The sequence below is a fragment of the Porites lutea genome, chromosome 12 (genome assembly GCF_958299795.1).
Source record: "Porites lutea chromosome 12, jaPorLute2.1, whole genome shotgun sequence".
Classification (NCBI taxonomy): Eukaryota; Metazoa; Cnidaria; class Anthozoa; order Scleractinia; family Poritidae; genus Porites; species Porites lutea.
In genome coordinates, this window is record NC_133212.1 from 3,683,013 (window position 1) to 3,700,223 (window position 17,211).

At 41.9% G+C, this 17,211-nt stretch overlaps 1 protein-coding gene and 1 long non-coding RNA gene across 4 annotated transcripts in view; both read left to right on the forward strand.

Moving 5' to 3' along the window:
- Positions 1-17,211, forward strand: part of LOC140921985 (very-long-chain enoyl-CoA reductase-like) — a 63,265-nt gene that overhangs the window by 12,700 nt on the left and 33,354 nt on the right. Inside the window, exons 12-15 of one of the 3 annotated variants that reach the window (XM_073372002.1) lie at positions 24-81; positions 802-890; positions 2,775-2,820; positions 3,846-4,705. In XM_073372002.1, coding sequence (XP_073228103.1) covers positions 24-81; positions 802-890; positions 2,775-2,820; positions 3,846-3,973 — 321 coding nt within the window. In that variant the 3' untranslated portion in view covers positions 3,974-4,705. Of the gene's footprint in view, positions 1-23; positions 82-801; positions 891-2,774; positions 2,821-3,845; positions 4,706-17,211 lie in introns of those variants that run through there. The other 2 variants (XM_073372004.1, XM_073372003.1) reach the window with 2 other exon arrangements.
- LOC140921986 (uncharacterized) lies at positions 5,208-7,221 on the forward strand. Its single transcript, XR_012164049.1, has 3 exons — positions 5,208-5,366; positions 5,449-5,519; positions 6,845-7,221. It is a non-coding gene; the product is annotated as an uncharacterized lncRNA (long non-coding RNA).

A 17,211-nucleotide genomic window follows, 5' to 3' on the forward strand; every position in this document is an offset into this window, starting at 1 on the left:
TGACTGTTTTTTTTTTTTTTAAGTTTAATGAGTATGGCAATTTTGTCATCCACTGTGCTTTGCGGGATTTGAGGCCTCCAGGTAAGCCACACTTGGTCTGTTGTTATGGTAACCAGTTTTTGACATAGAGACAAGTTAAACGATGCAAATTATCCACATGAGTTCACATTTTAAGCTTTTTATTGATTTATTGATTAGTTTTTTAATTTTACAAGGGACTTGCACTAAGCTTACAAAAAATAACAAAAAAATGTTTCATTAGACTAACAGACGCAAGGTCCGAACAAGGTTGACCCCAAAGAAGGGATAAAGCAATACTGAAACCGTAATAAGATGATAAAGCACTTTTACAAAGTAATGTGGATGAAACAATTTACAGATCTACAATGGGGGCTTGTGATTAATTTTCCTGGTTTGAATTCTAGTGTATCTCGAAAGACTACACTACACTAAAGGTAAAAAAGGCAAAGGCACACACAAGTTAAAGGCCCAAATAGCTGGAGCCTATCCCGGTTTCCTTAGCATGAAGCATGCCTAGGAGTATTGCTACTCCCTTCTGGACAAGATGCTAGTTTATCGCAGGGTTACCCCCTCCCCCCCCCCCCCCTTCCCCCAGCAGGATGCCAGCAGTACCCTTTTATACACCTGGATGAAGAGAGCCACAGTGGAGTAAAGTTCCTTGTCCATTAAAGGAAGCAACCAGACGGGCGAGGCTTGAACCCCAGACTTCCATATCCGTTGTTCGAGGTGTTAACCGCTCGGTCACACATTATAGTAGCTGTTTATCAATTCCATCTGCAGGTACAAAAGAAAGGAAGATACCCTATCCTACATCCCATCCCCTGACACAGTTGTTTAGATTTGTATCTTGTCCTAACTACACCTATGAGGTAAGTTTGACTAAAAACATTTTTCTCCCTGGTTGGTTTTACTTGAAGACTCAGTGGTGAATCCTTGGGAAGGGCCCGGGGGGACCGCCCCCCCTTATTTTTAGACCAAACTGAAGACCAAAGGGTTAAAAAAACGTTTTTTGAGACCGCTCCCCCCCCTTAACTCAGGGTCTGGATGACCGCCCCCCCCCCCCACCCCCTATCTGAAGGTCAGGGCCCCAGTTGTTCAAAAGGTGTATAACACTATCCACCGTATAAATCTCTATCCAGTGGATAGTGCAATTGGTTTCCCTAATACTTATCCACCAAGAGACTATAAAGGGGACAGAGAGGGCATCCCCCATATACACCCTATTCCATAAGTAATTCGTGTCGAGTTATTTTTAACACCACAGATCTCAAGGGGGATTAGACAACAGCCAATCACATAGCGCGAATGTGTTCCGCGTGGATGACCAACGCTGAGAGCCACGCGTCCTTCACGAAATGACGCAGAACAAAATGGGGGAAGACGCGGAGAGCGATTTTGCTATTCCTTTTGTCGACGAAAACGACTACAGCGAGATTTCTGCGAAAGCTGTGTCAGCGAAACCGAAATTAAAAAAGAATCGCCCTTCCTCTCTTGTATAGAGCTAACAGTAGAGCAGGGAAATCCTTAACACACTGAATATTCTCAGAGGATCATTTATAATTTACAGTTTGAAGAGAGCAATTTCTGGTTTGATGTTTATTTTTTTCAGTCTTTATAGCGATTATTCCTACCCACTTACTTTGTCAATTGTAGGCGAACCCTCCTAAAACTGAATTTTAAGGGACCATATTCAAGCTCAGAAAGAGAAATAAAATTTCGTCGTTGCTTATTTACGTCCTCCATAAAACGCGAAATTAGGCATTTTCACGTCGTAGTCGTGCAAAAACGGGAAAGAAATGAACAAAAAAGTGTGTTGCACGTGCGAAGTTGTTGTTTTGCTAATTAAACCTATTGTTTTTTTGAAGTTCTAGTTGTCGTCCGCGTCGTTGGATGTTAAACTCCCTACATTGTACAAACGACCGGTTTCAATAGACCGGCAAAATTTCTCATTTTATTAAAGCACTGAGGTTACGACAACTTCGAGTTAAACTGATTTCACGGGTTGTCAAAGAGTCCAGCGATTCCTTTTTCCCAGGTGGGCGCCGACTCATTTCGCTTCAATATTCAGGAATGCTCTCGATCTTTTTACGCTTTCATTGCCTCTCGCCCGACATGTTTTGCACGGCGTTTGGTCATGCGAAACCTCCACGAAACATCCACGCCTCGCGCGAGGTAACTTTATCCCGATTCTAAAAATAACTCGAGACGAATTACCTATGTAATAGGGTGTATATGGGGGATGCCCTCTCTGTCCCCTTTATAGTCTCTTGTTATCCACTGGATAGAGATTTATCCGGTGGATAGCGCTATCCAGCGTTTGAACAACCCCGCCACTGCTGACTATTGGCTACACGCGTGTATACGCGTGTTTCTGAGCAGAAAGTGGGGTCTTTCAGAAAGGAGAAAACATCGAAGACTAGACTGGCTTGCTTTATCCTTTATTCTTCCCCCCCCCCCCCCTCCCTGCCCCACCCATTTTCTGAGCCAAGTAATTTTGTATAACAGATCCTCAGAATGTGTAAGTGAACACAGAGTTTAACCGAAAAGAAAACCCACACGATCCATCAATCTACTAGTCTGCTCCACAGCCATTATCTGGTTCTACCAAAACTGTCCAATACACGCACATAGTCATTTTCCTTTTAGAAGAAGCTTTAACGCTTATTGCTAAACCATAGTTGTTCTCCCTCTTTACCTCTGCCAGATGAGAGATGACAGTAACGATTTGATTTATCTGTTTTTTTTTTCTTCAGGCCGGTTCTTGGATAGCATTTTCAGTGATGACGCAGACATTAACAGGTATAACCTTGTGCAGCGTAATAAGTAGTTTTCATTCTTATGGGTAAACTTAATACTTTTATCCACAGACTCAAAAGTTAGAAGCACCTTGTACAGTATGACTAACAGTACCACAGGAAAGTACTGCTCATTAACTTTCAACTGAATGGTCAGGGACTTTAGGATTTAATCCACAGACTCAAAAGTTAGAAGAACCTTGTACAACGTAATAAACAGTTAGTACCACAGGAAAGTACTGCTCAGTAGCGTTTATTTTATTTTATCCTCAGACTCAAATGTTAGAACCACCTTGTACAGCATGATTAACAACCCCACAGGAAAGTACTGCTCAGTAGCTTTCATTTGAATGGTCACACTAAAGGATTTGTCCATAGAGTCAAAAGTTAGGAACACCTAGTTGTTTAGCATAAAACAAAGCACCACAGACACCACAGGAAATTACCACTCTGCAGCTTTCATACTTCAAAATTTTATCCACTGATCCAAAAGGCCAACCTACAACATTTTAAATTAATTCAGATCTAAAGCGGCCGATGGAGTTCTTGAGAGGTCTTGAGCGCTTCGTAGGAAAAAATGAAGTTTACTTTTTCGTCATGATAATGAAACAAAGTAAAAAGTGATAGAGCGATTTTGGTATGACCTTGAAATGAAACCGCGCAAAAAAAAAAAAAAAACGATCGGAAATCGTGCCATTTGATTGATTTATCGAACGGATATAAACACGTGTTGGTTTTGGTTGATTAAGCGAACGCTCGGCTGAAAAAACTTCATGCGGGAGAAGTTTCTAGATCAATCGATACTTCTCTTTGACGTCATACTACAACACGATTGGCCAATCGAACAATGCCTTTTCCATATTAGAATTTTCTTTGACGGGAAAAGGAAGAGTCCATGTTTTGATCTTTTCATCCACTGGCTTATAAAACAAATAACGAACACTTACAGAAACCATTATTTCAAGGTCATACGAAAATCGTTCTAAGCATTATCTGTTTAACATGACGGTTTCTTTATTTCTCTTTCAGCGGTTTTATTCACCTTGTTTGGATTCTACCAGATGGCAGTATGGGCCATAGGCAAACACCGAAACTATCGCAAAGAATTTAAAGATTATCCAAAAGGAAGGAAAGCCATTGTCCCTATTCTGTTGTAGATGAATTAAATCAAACTCTGTATTTCGGTTTGTGGGAAATGATCTTCGTCAATGAGGTGGACGATTTTCAAGTCAATTCAACGTCATCACGGGTTTTATGTTCCGGCAAGAACGCTGGCTCATTGCGGAGTATAATTGGTGGAACAGCACGTGACATATTTACAGTTTTAGTTTCATTTTTAGTCCCTTCGAAGTTAGTTGTGTTCACAAACGACCACACAATCTGGTTGATCTTAAGATAAAGTTCCTTTCTCCTTAGTTCTGAAGTTCTTCACAATTTAGTTGGGTTTTCCTACTAGGCTGATCTCATCCGCCATTGCTGGAAATTTTGTTCTGCTTTAGTAACGTAGCGCGCGAATGACGTTCAGAGTGACTAATTTGCAATTTTTGTCTGATTTTTGTTATTTTTTTCATTTTAATGACAAAAGACTGACAAACATGACACTTAATTACAAAAGTTAGACAAAAGTTCAGTTTGTTTGTCAGTTTCGGATCTATAAAAAGTAACTGCTTGCAGCGTTATTGTCCTACCGATCTCTTGCGCCGAAAAAATGAATTTATAATTAGCCTGAAATCTCGCTTATGTACGCACTGTTTATATAAAATGATTGTGTGGTAGAAAGTTTGTTTTACAAACCAAAAACGGTAGCTCCTTGTTACTTGATTGAACGTTCTATGGCGTGATTTGCTAAATAAATAGAAAATAAACTGATTTCTTCATAGTTTACTTCATTTTGGTTGTGGAAATTGGTGGTAGTTGTAATCAAGCTCTCCGCGTGACTATTCGAGTCCCGAGCATACCTTTACTTTGATATTTTAAAAAGCTTCCTGACTTGGCTTTGCTTTTCTGACTTTTTTTTCCAGCACAAAGCTTTTTTGAAGGCTATTCTATATTTGGGTGACCTTGCGGTTTTGAGCCTCTTTTTGATGGCTTGACAATGACAACCGGCAATCCAGCTGACATTTTTTAGGTTTCTTTGTCATGGATCGTACATAGTCTTACCCTGCGAACAGAGGCCCTTCGTATCAATGTTTCGAAGGGTTCCATCTCGAAGGGTAGCAATTAGTTTGTTAGCTTGTCTGGCAGTTGATAATCGTGTGACTTGTCTTTGTTGCGTAAGTTGCTCGTTACCTAGTCTCTTGGTCTTTTTGTCCGCGCGCCGGAAGCGTTTCGGGTCACGTGGCCCGTTCGCCTTGGATACACCTGGCCCTGAAGCGTGAAATTTCTTATGTGAGCTCACAATAACCTATCTTACTTCGCCCAAAAGGAAGTCTATCTTTTCCAGAAGCTTCTACAAGCACTATCGCTTTCAACTTCCTACTTATCCTTGAGACGTTCTCCTTCCCTGAGTCTTCCCTTGCTGAGGATTTTGTGAGACTGCTTGAGTCCAGAGTAAGTACCAGTTGAGCTCCATGAACAGTCAGCGGTAATTAGTGATTTATTAATAATAGTGTCAATTTTTGAAAAATTGAAGATTGCTTTGCCCTGTGGCTGCGAGTAAGAAGATCGACACATCAACAGCAACTGGCCTCTAGAAGGACAAAGGTAAGCAAATCCTTGGTTTTTTTCCGCTTTTTCGTTTCCTTACACCAGCAGCCTTCTTCCGTATATCCGTCTTCGTGGAAGCGATTCAACGGCGTCAAGTAAAAAACTGGTTAAAGTGGTTTGGGCATGTGTCAAGATTAGCAGGGCTTGCCAAAACAATTTTACAAGGAACGGTGCAGGGAGGGAGAAGAAGGGGCAGACAAAAGAAGCGTCGGGAGAATAATATCTCTGAGTGGACAGGGTTTAAGTTTTGCGACGCCCTAGGAGAATGTGAAAGTAAAATCAAATAGAAGGGAAAGGGTTGTTTGGTCCGTGGCGCCCCAATGGTCACCATGACTACATTGTTAAACTTGTAGGTGCAAGGTGCAAGCGATGGCAGGCGATGCTGTTTAATCCTTTAAGCCCTGAGAGTGATCAGCATCAAATTTCTCCTTGTAAAATCAATTCTTTGTAAAACAGAGTGGTCACGAGAATTACGGACATGATCACACAAGATCAATTTGCTTGATATTTTATCAACTTCTCCCAACTACGCCTGTGGACATGAATAGGGGCAACAGATGAGAATTCAAATTTTGATCTTGGGGTTTAAAGTGTTAAAAATTGCATCAGTCCAACAGTTCGGAGCCACACGTCGAATCGCCATATCGGAGAAGAGAGGAGGATAAGTTTAACCGGAAGAGAGAAGAATTTACATTTGTCAAGAAAAAAATTATCAGCTGGTTGAATTTCCTGTACCTTAGTAGCACGTGCCCTTTTTTTACTGTACTCTGCATGAAATAAACTCAAGGTTGATTCTTCGACTTGACGAATTTAATGTCTTTTGAGTAAGAATATTTGTTGTGGGCACAATCTTTGGAGGAAAAAGATATGATTAAAACTACAACTTTTTCCTGGAAGTCTGTGATAAAAGGTAGTTGCACGGCGGAAGCATTAGAGTTATTTTCAGAAAAGGAAAAGTCGGATGGAAAAGTATTTTAAATTGCTCACAAGAAATATTCGCGTTTAATACTCGGCGTTGAGTGAATATTTCCCACTCCACCCTAAGAAGAGTCTTGTAATTACTGAGCTCGTCCCAGACCTTTCCGGCGCCGTTTAATTTTCACCTTGGCTTGATTGAAAGATGTGTTGTGGGGTTAGTTTCCCACGCAGACGTTAATAGAGGTTTATCACGCGTTCTTAGTGGGGCATGAACGCGTGACGAACCCCCAAGAACGTGTGCGTGGGAGGCTATTGTTGGGTTTGTTTGGCTCCAGTGTACTAATAATGATTGTATAATTCGAGGTGTTGACTCGTCACTTTTCACTTATTTTAAACAATTCAAGCTTGCAATGACTGTGAACGCTTTGGAATTGAAGGAAAGAAATAGGCAATAGACACTACCAGAGACTTCGATTCTTGAACTCAGGTAGGCGTATCTTTTGTTTTTATTCTTTTCTCTCATCTTTAATGTAGCAGCAGTCACCCATAACTCGCTAGTGTCAAGCGTCAGGCATATGTTTGTAGATCAATGATCATGTTTGACATTAACGGAACTACAGGGTGTTTCAAAAGTTCGTTCCGATTGTAAATTGTATTTTGCGCAAAGCATTTAATGCTCCCTTAGGCAAATGTAAACTGATTCAGGTAGGAAATTTATCTAAATAACCGTTCAAAGCAATTTCAAACTAAAATTTGAAGAAATTATGATATTTTTTAAAATTTTTCCCCAAATGTGCACGTACGCGAATTTTTTTTCCCGCCATATTTTTCCCGCCCATTTTGTAGGTTTTCTATTTTCGTTTTTTTGGCGTTTTCTTTTTTTTTCTCTACTCTTTCACGAAAATGAAGACGCACACTGTTTGTGCGAGAGCTCAGGCATCTATTTTTACGGTACTCTGTCCATTTAGTCAAGGAAATTGTCAAATTGTTGAGAAGTCTGAACGATGAAAGAACAAGTGGTCAAAAGTAAAGACCTTACCAGACAAACCAAGGAGTAGATGGCCGGTTTTTTTACAAACTGTGTGAAAAATGTTATCGAAAAAGCAGTAAGTATATGCGTAATAATTCAACAAGACTGCAAGGTAAAAAGAAAACTTCAATTTCACAATATCAAAGTTTCGAGCACAACGGTATGGAGATATGTGACCAACAAATGTTGGAAAGCCTTGAAGAGAAATTAAATAAAGGCGGTGCACACTTCATGCAGGCATGGCATCAGAAGAATTTGCAAACTTTATACCAAAGGACGACCGACCGGCAAACTGACATGATGCAAACCCTCTAGTAACCATCTGGATTATCGTTGATGAGACAACATACAAAGATCCAGCCCCTAAAACACTGGACTAGCTAAGACAGCGACCACGCTTCACCTGCAAAATTGTGAATTTAGACACGCTATGGGAGCTCGCACATTCTATACCTCTCCGCTTAGAAAATGTCAGAAATCATAAAGGAAGACATTCTGGTTGCTAATATTTCAGTTAGTCAATGTTAAATGAATAATGAATAAAACGCTTAGGTTTACAAAAGTTATCTTTAATAATCAGTGACATTTAAGTGAAGAACAAATCGGAACGAACTTTTGAAACACTCTGTACATGGCACAAATGTCAGACACGCACACCCCAAATTATTAGGCCATTTACGAGTTCCAGAAACTCTTACTTTAAAAACGAAGCTAAGTACAAATCCTTTAAAGTGAAAATGAGTTTTATTTGCATTAGAATAAAGAATCATTTTCATATAAATGATTTAGGGTGCTTTCGATTGGAAAAACTCGAATTAGATTTTAAAATAAAGTTTCGGATTTGCAATCGAACGCGAAATCCGAAAACGGATTTCAACGCTGACATATCCGTTTTTGCATTTCCATTTTACTGTTCGAAAAAGGATTTGAAAAACGGTCCTTAAGAACAGCGGTCTTGCACGCGCATGCATAATTAACAGCAAAAAGAAGACCGCTGTTTACGAGAACAGTTTTGCAATCCTCTTTCCGATTTCCCAATCGAACTGTAAAGTGGAAATCCGTAAAATCCGGATTTGGATTTCTCAATTGAAATCCACCCTGAGAACGGTATTCGCGTTCGATTGAATAATCCAAAATCGGGATTTCAAAATCTAAATCCTGAGTTCCCAAACGAACGTAGCCTGAGATCATGCCCTCTCTCTATTATCCCTTTATGTCTCTCTTGGGAAGAGGCTCTCCCTCTCGAGCCAAAGAAACAAAGAAGCAAAAAAAAATAACGCCTGATCTCAGGTTAAAACGAACGCAACCTTAGCCTCACTTTGAAACAGAGACTTGAGAAAACTCGGTCTCAAAAATGTCATTTGGATCATCATTAGTGACTCGTCACCAAGCTGAACTGGGTACTATTCTACTACTTATCACTGAGGGTATCGGATATAATACCAAGGGTGTTAAATAACTCCTTAATTTTAGCACGGAATTTTAGCGTCAATTCATAATTTCACATGTGAAATTACAAAGTTGCCATGGCAAAATTCCATTCGTTTCAAAGTCAAGATGGCGGCAAACTTTTAAAAATAATGCTATGAATGAAGATGTCAGGGCATCAAAAAATGTTTCAGATAACCTAAACACACAAGAGCACATCAAGAAGGATTCTATCAAGTATTTTGTCCAAAAAATATATGAAAATTATAAACTTAAGTCAAAACTTAAGCGCTAAAGTTTTCAGTGCATGGCGTTTTTGATCGATAATCATTTTGATTATAACTGGGTTAAGCACCACGAGCTTAGCGGTCAAGAGGTCCACGAGCTTAGCGGTCAAGCGGCTCATGAGCTTAGCAGTCGAGCGGTTCAAAAGCTTAGCGGTCAAGCGGTTCACGAGCATAGCGGTTTAAGCGGTCCACGAGGCTAGCGGTCAAGCGGTCCACGAGCTAAGCGGGCATCCCGCATTCAATCCCGTGAGTGCAGGCTCACATCGTACGTGGTAGCTTTGTACACTGCTAGAATCTTTGAGTTCTTCGTTGAGCGTTTGTGCAGCGGTCTGTCGAGTGGTTGCTTTAGCGTCTTGTTTTCGTCTTTTTAGCGTTTTTTGGAGCAGCAGTCCTACAGCGTGTTTTTCCTTGTATCCTTTTCTTTCAATTCGCCAAGGAGTGCGATTCGTTACGTTCGTTCAGGACCATAGGCGTACGGGCGATTTTCGGCCAGGGCGGGCGGTAAACCGTTTGCCCAAAAAATTCTCGAAAGTTGCCCAAATTTTTACACAAGGGCCATACGATGCAACAACATAGCCCGTACTGGCGTACGAAAGTGCCTCAATTCAGGTTTTTAGGGTCAATATATACCTGCCAAGTTTGAGCATAAACTATACGTTGCCATAAACAAACATTTGGAAAAATTGCCACCACAGTTGTATTATATAAAGATGAAAATTTGTCATGATCAGGGTTGCAATGGCATCGGAGTTGTCATAGCAACGAAATGACACCATTACCTAGGTCTATGAAATCGTTCTCGGGAGCTTTTTCCTCCAATAGTCGCCTCGATGGTTGTGAAGTTAAAACGGAATCTGTGAGAAGGTTATCGGGATATTTTGGGATAAAGTTTTCATCGTTAGAAATAGAGTAAAACAAGGAAAATCTTGATGTTCAGCCGTTATCTGTAGAAAACGAAGCGCTTTTTACATGCAATTTCACCTCATAATAGCTTCAATTTTTTAAAAAATGTGTGTGAGTTATTTGTATGGGTAATACTATGATTTGTAGTGATATTTGGCATAAATACCACGAGTGATATTTCAAAATTCTTATACGAAATTTCACGAGCCGTTAGGGGGGTGAAATTTGAGGCAATTTTGAAATATCACAAGGGGTATTTATGCCAAATATCACGTACAAATCATGCTATTATTTGTTTACGCTACCACCCACAAAAGGTTTGTAATTTTCACATGTAGGTATTTCAAATTAAGCTGAAATACCACTGCACTAAGCCAATCAAATCGCAGAAATTTTTCATGTAGTAGTATAATAGAGATAATTCTTGTCAATTGCTGCAAAGAAGGATTTCATTAGTATGTATCATGGCGCTCTTGTTAGCGGTTTTGTAAACATTTCGGTCTACTATAACAAATTAGTGAATAATTTGAACCACTTGATAGATTTTTAAAAAAAATTAAGATTCTTCTCGTAATTCAGAGTGAGAATTCGTCAGGCACTTGTTCACTTTCAGATCAATCGCTGATGCTATCTGCCATACACTGTTCTACGAGCGGAGATGATTCTAGAAAGTTAAGCGGAAGTTTATTCTAATAAATTGACGATTGGAAATAGCCCATTGCAGTACAGTGCGGCAGCCCCCCTCGCCCCCCCGGCCCGTACGCCTATGTTCAGGACGCGAACCACGAAGAACAGCCTGTCTAGGGCTGCGGCCGCACTTGGCAAGTTAACCGGGTTAGTTTTTAAAAAACCGCAAAATATTCTTCAGAACGTAGCATGGTTATTGTCGCGCGGTATTTTTCGCTCGCTGGGGTCGCTCATTACGCTCCCTAAGAGTGACTGGCAAAATTTGACCCCGTATTATTACTGATAAGAAAGGGTCGACTTCTTAAAAATCGTAACTCAATAGTATTAACAAAGAAAAACTGGACTTTGAGCGAAATAAGAAATTTCGAAACTGTTGTGCTTGAGGGCACGGTAAAGCCGAAATCTGGACCATTCTCACGCGTAGGCGGAGATGATCGACTAATTGATAAGGTTAACCTGCATTAAAACTGTAGAAAACCCGGCCGCACTCGCAGTTTTTTTTAAACGAGTTAACTTTAATTAGTTAATTGGAAATAACTCGGTTAAGTGCCCAAGTGCGGCCGCAGCCATTGTCTTCTCTGGTTACAGCGTTTTCGCGTTTTAGTTGCCGTTGTACACCAGTTGCTCCGCTCAACAGACCAGCGTCACCACCAAGTCCACCTGTTTCTCTGCCGGACAATAACAACAAGAGCACAGGCAATCTGAAAGGCTCTCGCGGAATCGCTACCTTCGTTGTTATCTTCTCTTCAAGATTCCAGTGGCGGGAACGCAAACATGGCTGCGACGTCTGGTCATTCATCTGGTCCTTCAAATTCAACTCATTATCCGGCATTCTCGAGCTCCGGTACTCCTTGCTCTACCTCCCAGTCTTCAGGTACGCTTGTTGTGCCCTTCATTATTTCAACTTACATCTCATTTGATGGTCCTTCGGTTGTCTCTACTCTTCCCGCCACGTCCTGCGCAAACTTGCCCGTAGTGGTTGGGGGCTCTTACGGTGGCGCGACCGGATCTGTGTCCTCCACGTTTCCAAGCCTCAACAAAGCTTTTGTGGTGGGTCCTGGCTATGCTCCAGTCCTTTATAAGTTTGTTTCTAAAAATTTCAGCCGGGCTTTTTGTAGACATGGCCGACCTACTTCCAGACAATATTAGCGCTCAAGAAGGTCGAACCCCAAGCGTTTTTGGAGAGAAAACTCGTGGAATAGAGGTCTAAAAAACGGGTCGTAGAAATAGCAGACATCGTCACCTGGATAAAAGCCTTCACAATCTTTTTTATCATTCTTTGCCACACCGTCCCCTTTCGCTGCAAAGATATAAACTAGTACAAGTTACTCATTATTCAGACAGCAAGGCGCTTCTGTGACAAATCATGGCTCTGCTACGACATTGCCTTCGGAAAAGAAGCAGCAGCCTCGGGTTCAACCGACTGGTCTCGCGTGCGCCCAAACCTCTACAATTTTCACACCAGATCTCCGACTACCACTTCAGCTGCTCCAGACTCCGCAAATCCCTAAAATTCCTCTGCCTTGTCACTAACAGAGCCACTGGCGTCTTCGGGCAATCCCCAGTCTAACCAGTATTGCCACTCCTGGAGTGATAGGCGCTGTCGCTGGCCCTTTGGCCGCTGCGGGTTTTGTCACTCCTGCGAAACGTGCCATGGGACCACCCTCGCATTCAGTGCCCTCACCACACGGCACACTAGCGAGAATAGCCCCGCTCCCCTTCTCAGTCAAAGGGGGTCACCGCTGTCCTAGGCCACCTCTCCTAGCCAATTCAGTTGCACATAGATTTGATTCTGTTCTCGTTGGTGCTCATAGTAACTTTTCAGCCTTAGAGTTGCGGTATCCTTTTTTGACCTTCTCAGCAGCAGGGTCTGGTTATTTGTTGCCCTCTCAGGCTGTTTGCCTGTTTCTCAGCTTACTCCCGTTAACCTGGATTGATTACAGCATGAACTCCGCCATCATCCTTGCCCAAAGTTGCATAAGGGATCCAAGACCCTTACGATGGTTTGTTTTCACCTACATTTTAGGCTTTAATTACAGTACTTCTTTGAAGTCGGCAATGGGAATATGGCTTCGGCACTCTTTAACTTTCTTCAACAATAACTTACAATCGGAAGCTCAGACAGGCAGACTGGCGGGCCCTTCTCTCAGCCTCCACTCCCTGTCCTCCATGTGAGCCGTTTCGGCGTCATCCCCAAACGCCACCATCCTGGGAAATGACGTCTCAGGCCTGGACCTGTCAAGCCCTGCTGGTCACAGTGTCAACAACAGTATTGCGGGCGAGCATTTTCCTCTACATAACATGGACGTAGATGAGATAACTGCGGGCATGCAGCTTGGGCGGGGTTCTCTTATGGCAAAATTGAATGTGCAAATGCATACCACATTGTACCAGTCAATACAAAGGATCGCCGGTTGTCGTGTTTTAAATGAGGTTCTGCCTTTCATGTCAATATGGTCCTGCCCTTCTGCAGTCAGCTGAGCTCCATATATCTTCACATGTATAGCAGACTTAGTGGTTTGGGTGGCCAAGCGAAACTACGATGTCACCTTCCTGATGCATTACCTTGATGACTAAGTCCTCCCGGCTCCTCTGTCTGTTAACACAATCTGGAAATGTCTATTGACTGTTTTTCTAAACTTGGAATACCCCTCCATCCAGACAAACAAGAAGGGCCATCGACGTGCCTAACCATTCTGGGCATTGAAGTGGACTCTCTTAATGTGCAGGCATGCCTTCCTCAGAACAAATTTGATAGGATAACTGCCTTGTTGGAGGAATGGTCACAGAAGCGTTGGTGTAAACGCAAGGAACCGGAGTCTCTAATAGGTCACCTTCACCTTGCCTGCATGGTTGTACTCCAAGGTCGCTCTTTCACGCGCCGAATGATCAACCTGCTGTGCGGTTTTCATCCCTATGACCACCTAGTTCGTCTCATTCAGGAGTTCTTTCTTGACCTAGACAGGAAGCAAGAGGTTTTCCAGTCTTGGAATGGTTGCAGCTTCCTTCAGTACCCTCAGTGGACTACCTCTGGGGCTCTTGGTTACGGAGCAGTTTTCCAGGGTCACAGGTTTTCAGGCGCATGGCTCGCAAAACAGGTCTCTCAGTCCATCGAGTACAAGGACCTCTTCCCTGTTCTCGTGGTAGCCTACCTCTGGGGTCTCCCTATGGGCCTTCAAATGGGTCAACTTCCTATCAGATAACCGCTCAGTGGTGGAAATTCTGCGGTCTGACACTTCAAGAGCCCCTGCCGTCATGTCCCTGGTTCGCTATCTGTCCTTATTGACAGCCAGACATTCCTCCTTTTCACTGAGACCCCAGTTACGGGGAAGTCTAGCCCAATAGTGGACTTTCTGTCTCACTTTTAGTTTCAGCACTTTCGCCGGTTAGCCCCTCATGCAGGCTCTATTCCAACCCAGATTCCTCAGCAGCTCCCCTCGGATAAATGCCACTTCTACTTGAATCAGGGTCTTGCCCCTTCTACTAGAAAAGGTTATGCCTATGCCGAACGCCGCTTCTTGGATTTCTGTGCTCAGGACAATAGCTTACCTTTTTTGGGATCATCTCTTCCATCCAGTGAAGACGTGCTCATCTGTTTCTGCTGTCATCTTGCCGATACTCTCCACCATTGATCCATTACCTTTCAGCAATCCGATCCCTTCACATCGAGGAGGGTCTGCCTTCTCCACTGGTTGGTTGCCACCAAGGCTCAAATAAGCGTCAGCGCCAACCCATCACAATCGAGCTGATGCACTTTATCTTTCAGTCCTTGAACTTCTCTGACTACAGCCTTAATATGCTTTGAGCTGCCTGCTGTCTCGGTTTTTTTGGTTTCTTACGCGCTGGTGAGTTCACCGTCAACTCGTTTTAAATCTCGACATCCACCGTGCTGTCATCGATGTCCAAGCAGATTCCGTTATCAATCAAGGCAGCTACAGAATCCACATTTAGTGCTCTAATACGGACCCCTTTCGCCAAGGTTGCTATATCTACGTTGGTGCTGGAAAACGTGTTCCGTCCTTTTCGTGCCCTTACCCAGCATCTCTACTCCTGGTCCACTTTTCCTTTTCTCTGAACCCCTCTACATCACCAATGGCTTACATCCAGTATTCAATCCATCCTCTCCGCTGCTGGGTTCCCTGGTTGCTACACCGGTCATAAATTGTGTAGCTACTTCAGCAGCCTCTTGTGGCTTACCAGATCACTTCGTCGACACGCTTAGCAGATAGTCTAGCGATGTGTATCAGATCTACCTTCGCATTTTTATCAGTACTATCGTGGGGGTAGCAAGCCTGCTCACAGGTATTTCTTGCGTTTCTTCCTCCTATCCTGGTTGTTTAGGGTGTAGGGTGTAGGGTGCCTCAGGGCTAAGGCTTCCCCCAACTCTAAGCCCCTCTTTCCCTCTATCTAGGGGCTGGCTGGCCACAGTGAAAGCCCCTGGGTATCCCAGGCATTCACCTTCATGACATCTGTAAATGGTTAGACTCTCCAGTTTTCTAAGGATGAAAAGGTCCCATCTCACAGCACTTCCACGTATCTGGCGATACCTGGCCCCAAAGATATGGAATGCATTACCGGAAGCATTGAGACATGAGCGTAAACTAAGTAGCTTTAAAAGACGCTTGAAAAAAGTTGACGTCACATAGTCATATTGATTTGTGGAATAGTTTTTAATTTTTATTATTATTGAATTGTACATAGTTTTATTCTATTTCATTACTCACAATATGACAGATTTTTGTATTGTAGACAGATATTTTCTGTTGTATCTTAGTTTATTATTATTATTGTTTTATTATTATTATTATTATATTTATTATATTTTTATTTTTCCGTTATTTTTGTTTTTATGGCAATACCTGTAAAATAGTGATACTTGCAATACTGTAATGAGCTAAGTGTTTTTGACCACATTAAAAAAGGTTACTTACTTACTTTGGTTATTGTGGGACTTAAAAGAACCCACACCATGCATGGAAGTGTGGCCAACCTTTTTCTGGGATTTGTGGGTTATCTGTAAGGAGAGGTCTTAATATATAATTAGGGTAACCTCATGATTCTCCTTCAGGTGTCGAAATGGCTACCTGTAAACAACGTGACTATGTATGTAAAAATCCCAGAAATCCAAGCTATATTCTTGGCCCAGCTCTTACTTTGATATACAGAACTTTAATTCACCATTTGTTTCTTGTATTTATTATCAGTTGATTGATGACCAGGGGAATATTCAGCCAATAACATCTGTTCATTAGAGAATTTTTCATATTTTTGATCTCAGCGAGTCCAAATATTCATGGTAAGTTGTTGTGCATTCATCATCAGAGACCTAATTAGAGACACAGCTAATTGAGAAGATGGCCTTAACTCAGAGAAAGTTAATTATAAGATTAATGGGAGAGCCCCTTGGCACTAATTACTCTACCAATCCAGTTCTATGCATTTGAATTCCCAGCTGCTGCATTTTTTCCGGCCAATAGACAAAGAGGAACTTTTTAGGGAGTTTAAAGACAATTTTAACTGTCAGAGAAGAAAAATTAACGACACCACTTAGTTAGCTTATATCAATCCATGTCCACTTTTTACACTCAGTTTTTTTTTTCTACTAGAGAAACTGAGATGTTTATCAAAAACTGAATTATTTTAAAGAAGCATACATGCAAGATTGCCAAGGAAGAAATGCTTTGATTTTGAAACATGATCGTCATCAATACCGTAGTAAAATATATGTGGAAAAGAAAAGAATTTTTTTATGTTGATATTATGGCTTTAAAAGGTTTTAATTGATTATGTTTTAATTTTACCCTTGATTATTGACAAAGATGATGGAAGATAAATACACAGATAACTTAAAACGATGGATTGTTGTGGGAATTGCCATGAACAAAGTTGCTGCTCCTGTTTTGCGGGACTCTGTCGAACGAGGGATGGACGCCAATTATGCAAATCTGGACGGACACTGCCAACTTCTCCACCCGCCTTGTACTCTAAAGATATTAACTCATGGTGTGGTCCAAGCAGATCTCATCTTTGAAAGACTGAAATTTCAAAATATTAACAACAATGATCATTCGTATGGCAAATGCTACAGAAGCTACAACTTTAGCATTAATGACTCTGTAGATCTGGCCAAGTTATACCTGCCAGATTATCTGGCTCAGTTTTCAGCCTTTGATGACTCACTGGACATGACTGCCATCCTTCGTCTGTTGGGATTTAGGAACTACATGCAATTTCCTGCTGCTGTGTTCTCCCCACACATCCAGGCCTCAGCCGATGATGTCAGGGAAGATGTCAGAAACAAATGGGGCCATGTTGATTTAACTGAGTGGACAGATGCTCTCTTTAATGATTGCTTTGACAAGCTGAAGACATTGGTGAGGAGTCTGGGACTGGAAGCAAGTGTGGAGAGGGAGACATTGGATCAGCTGGACGACTG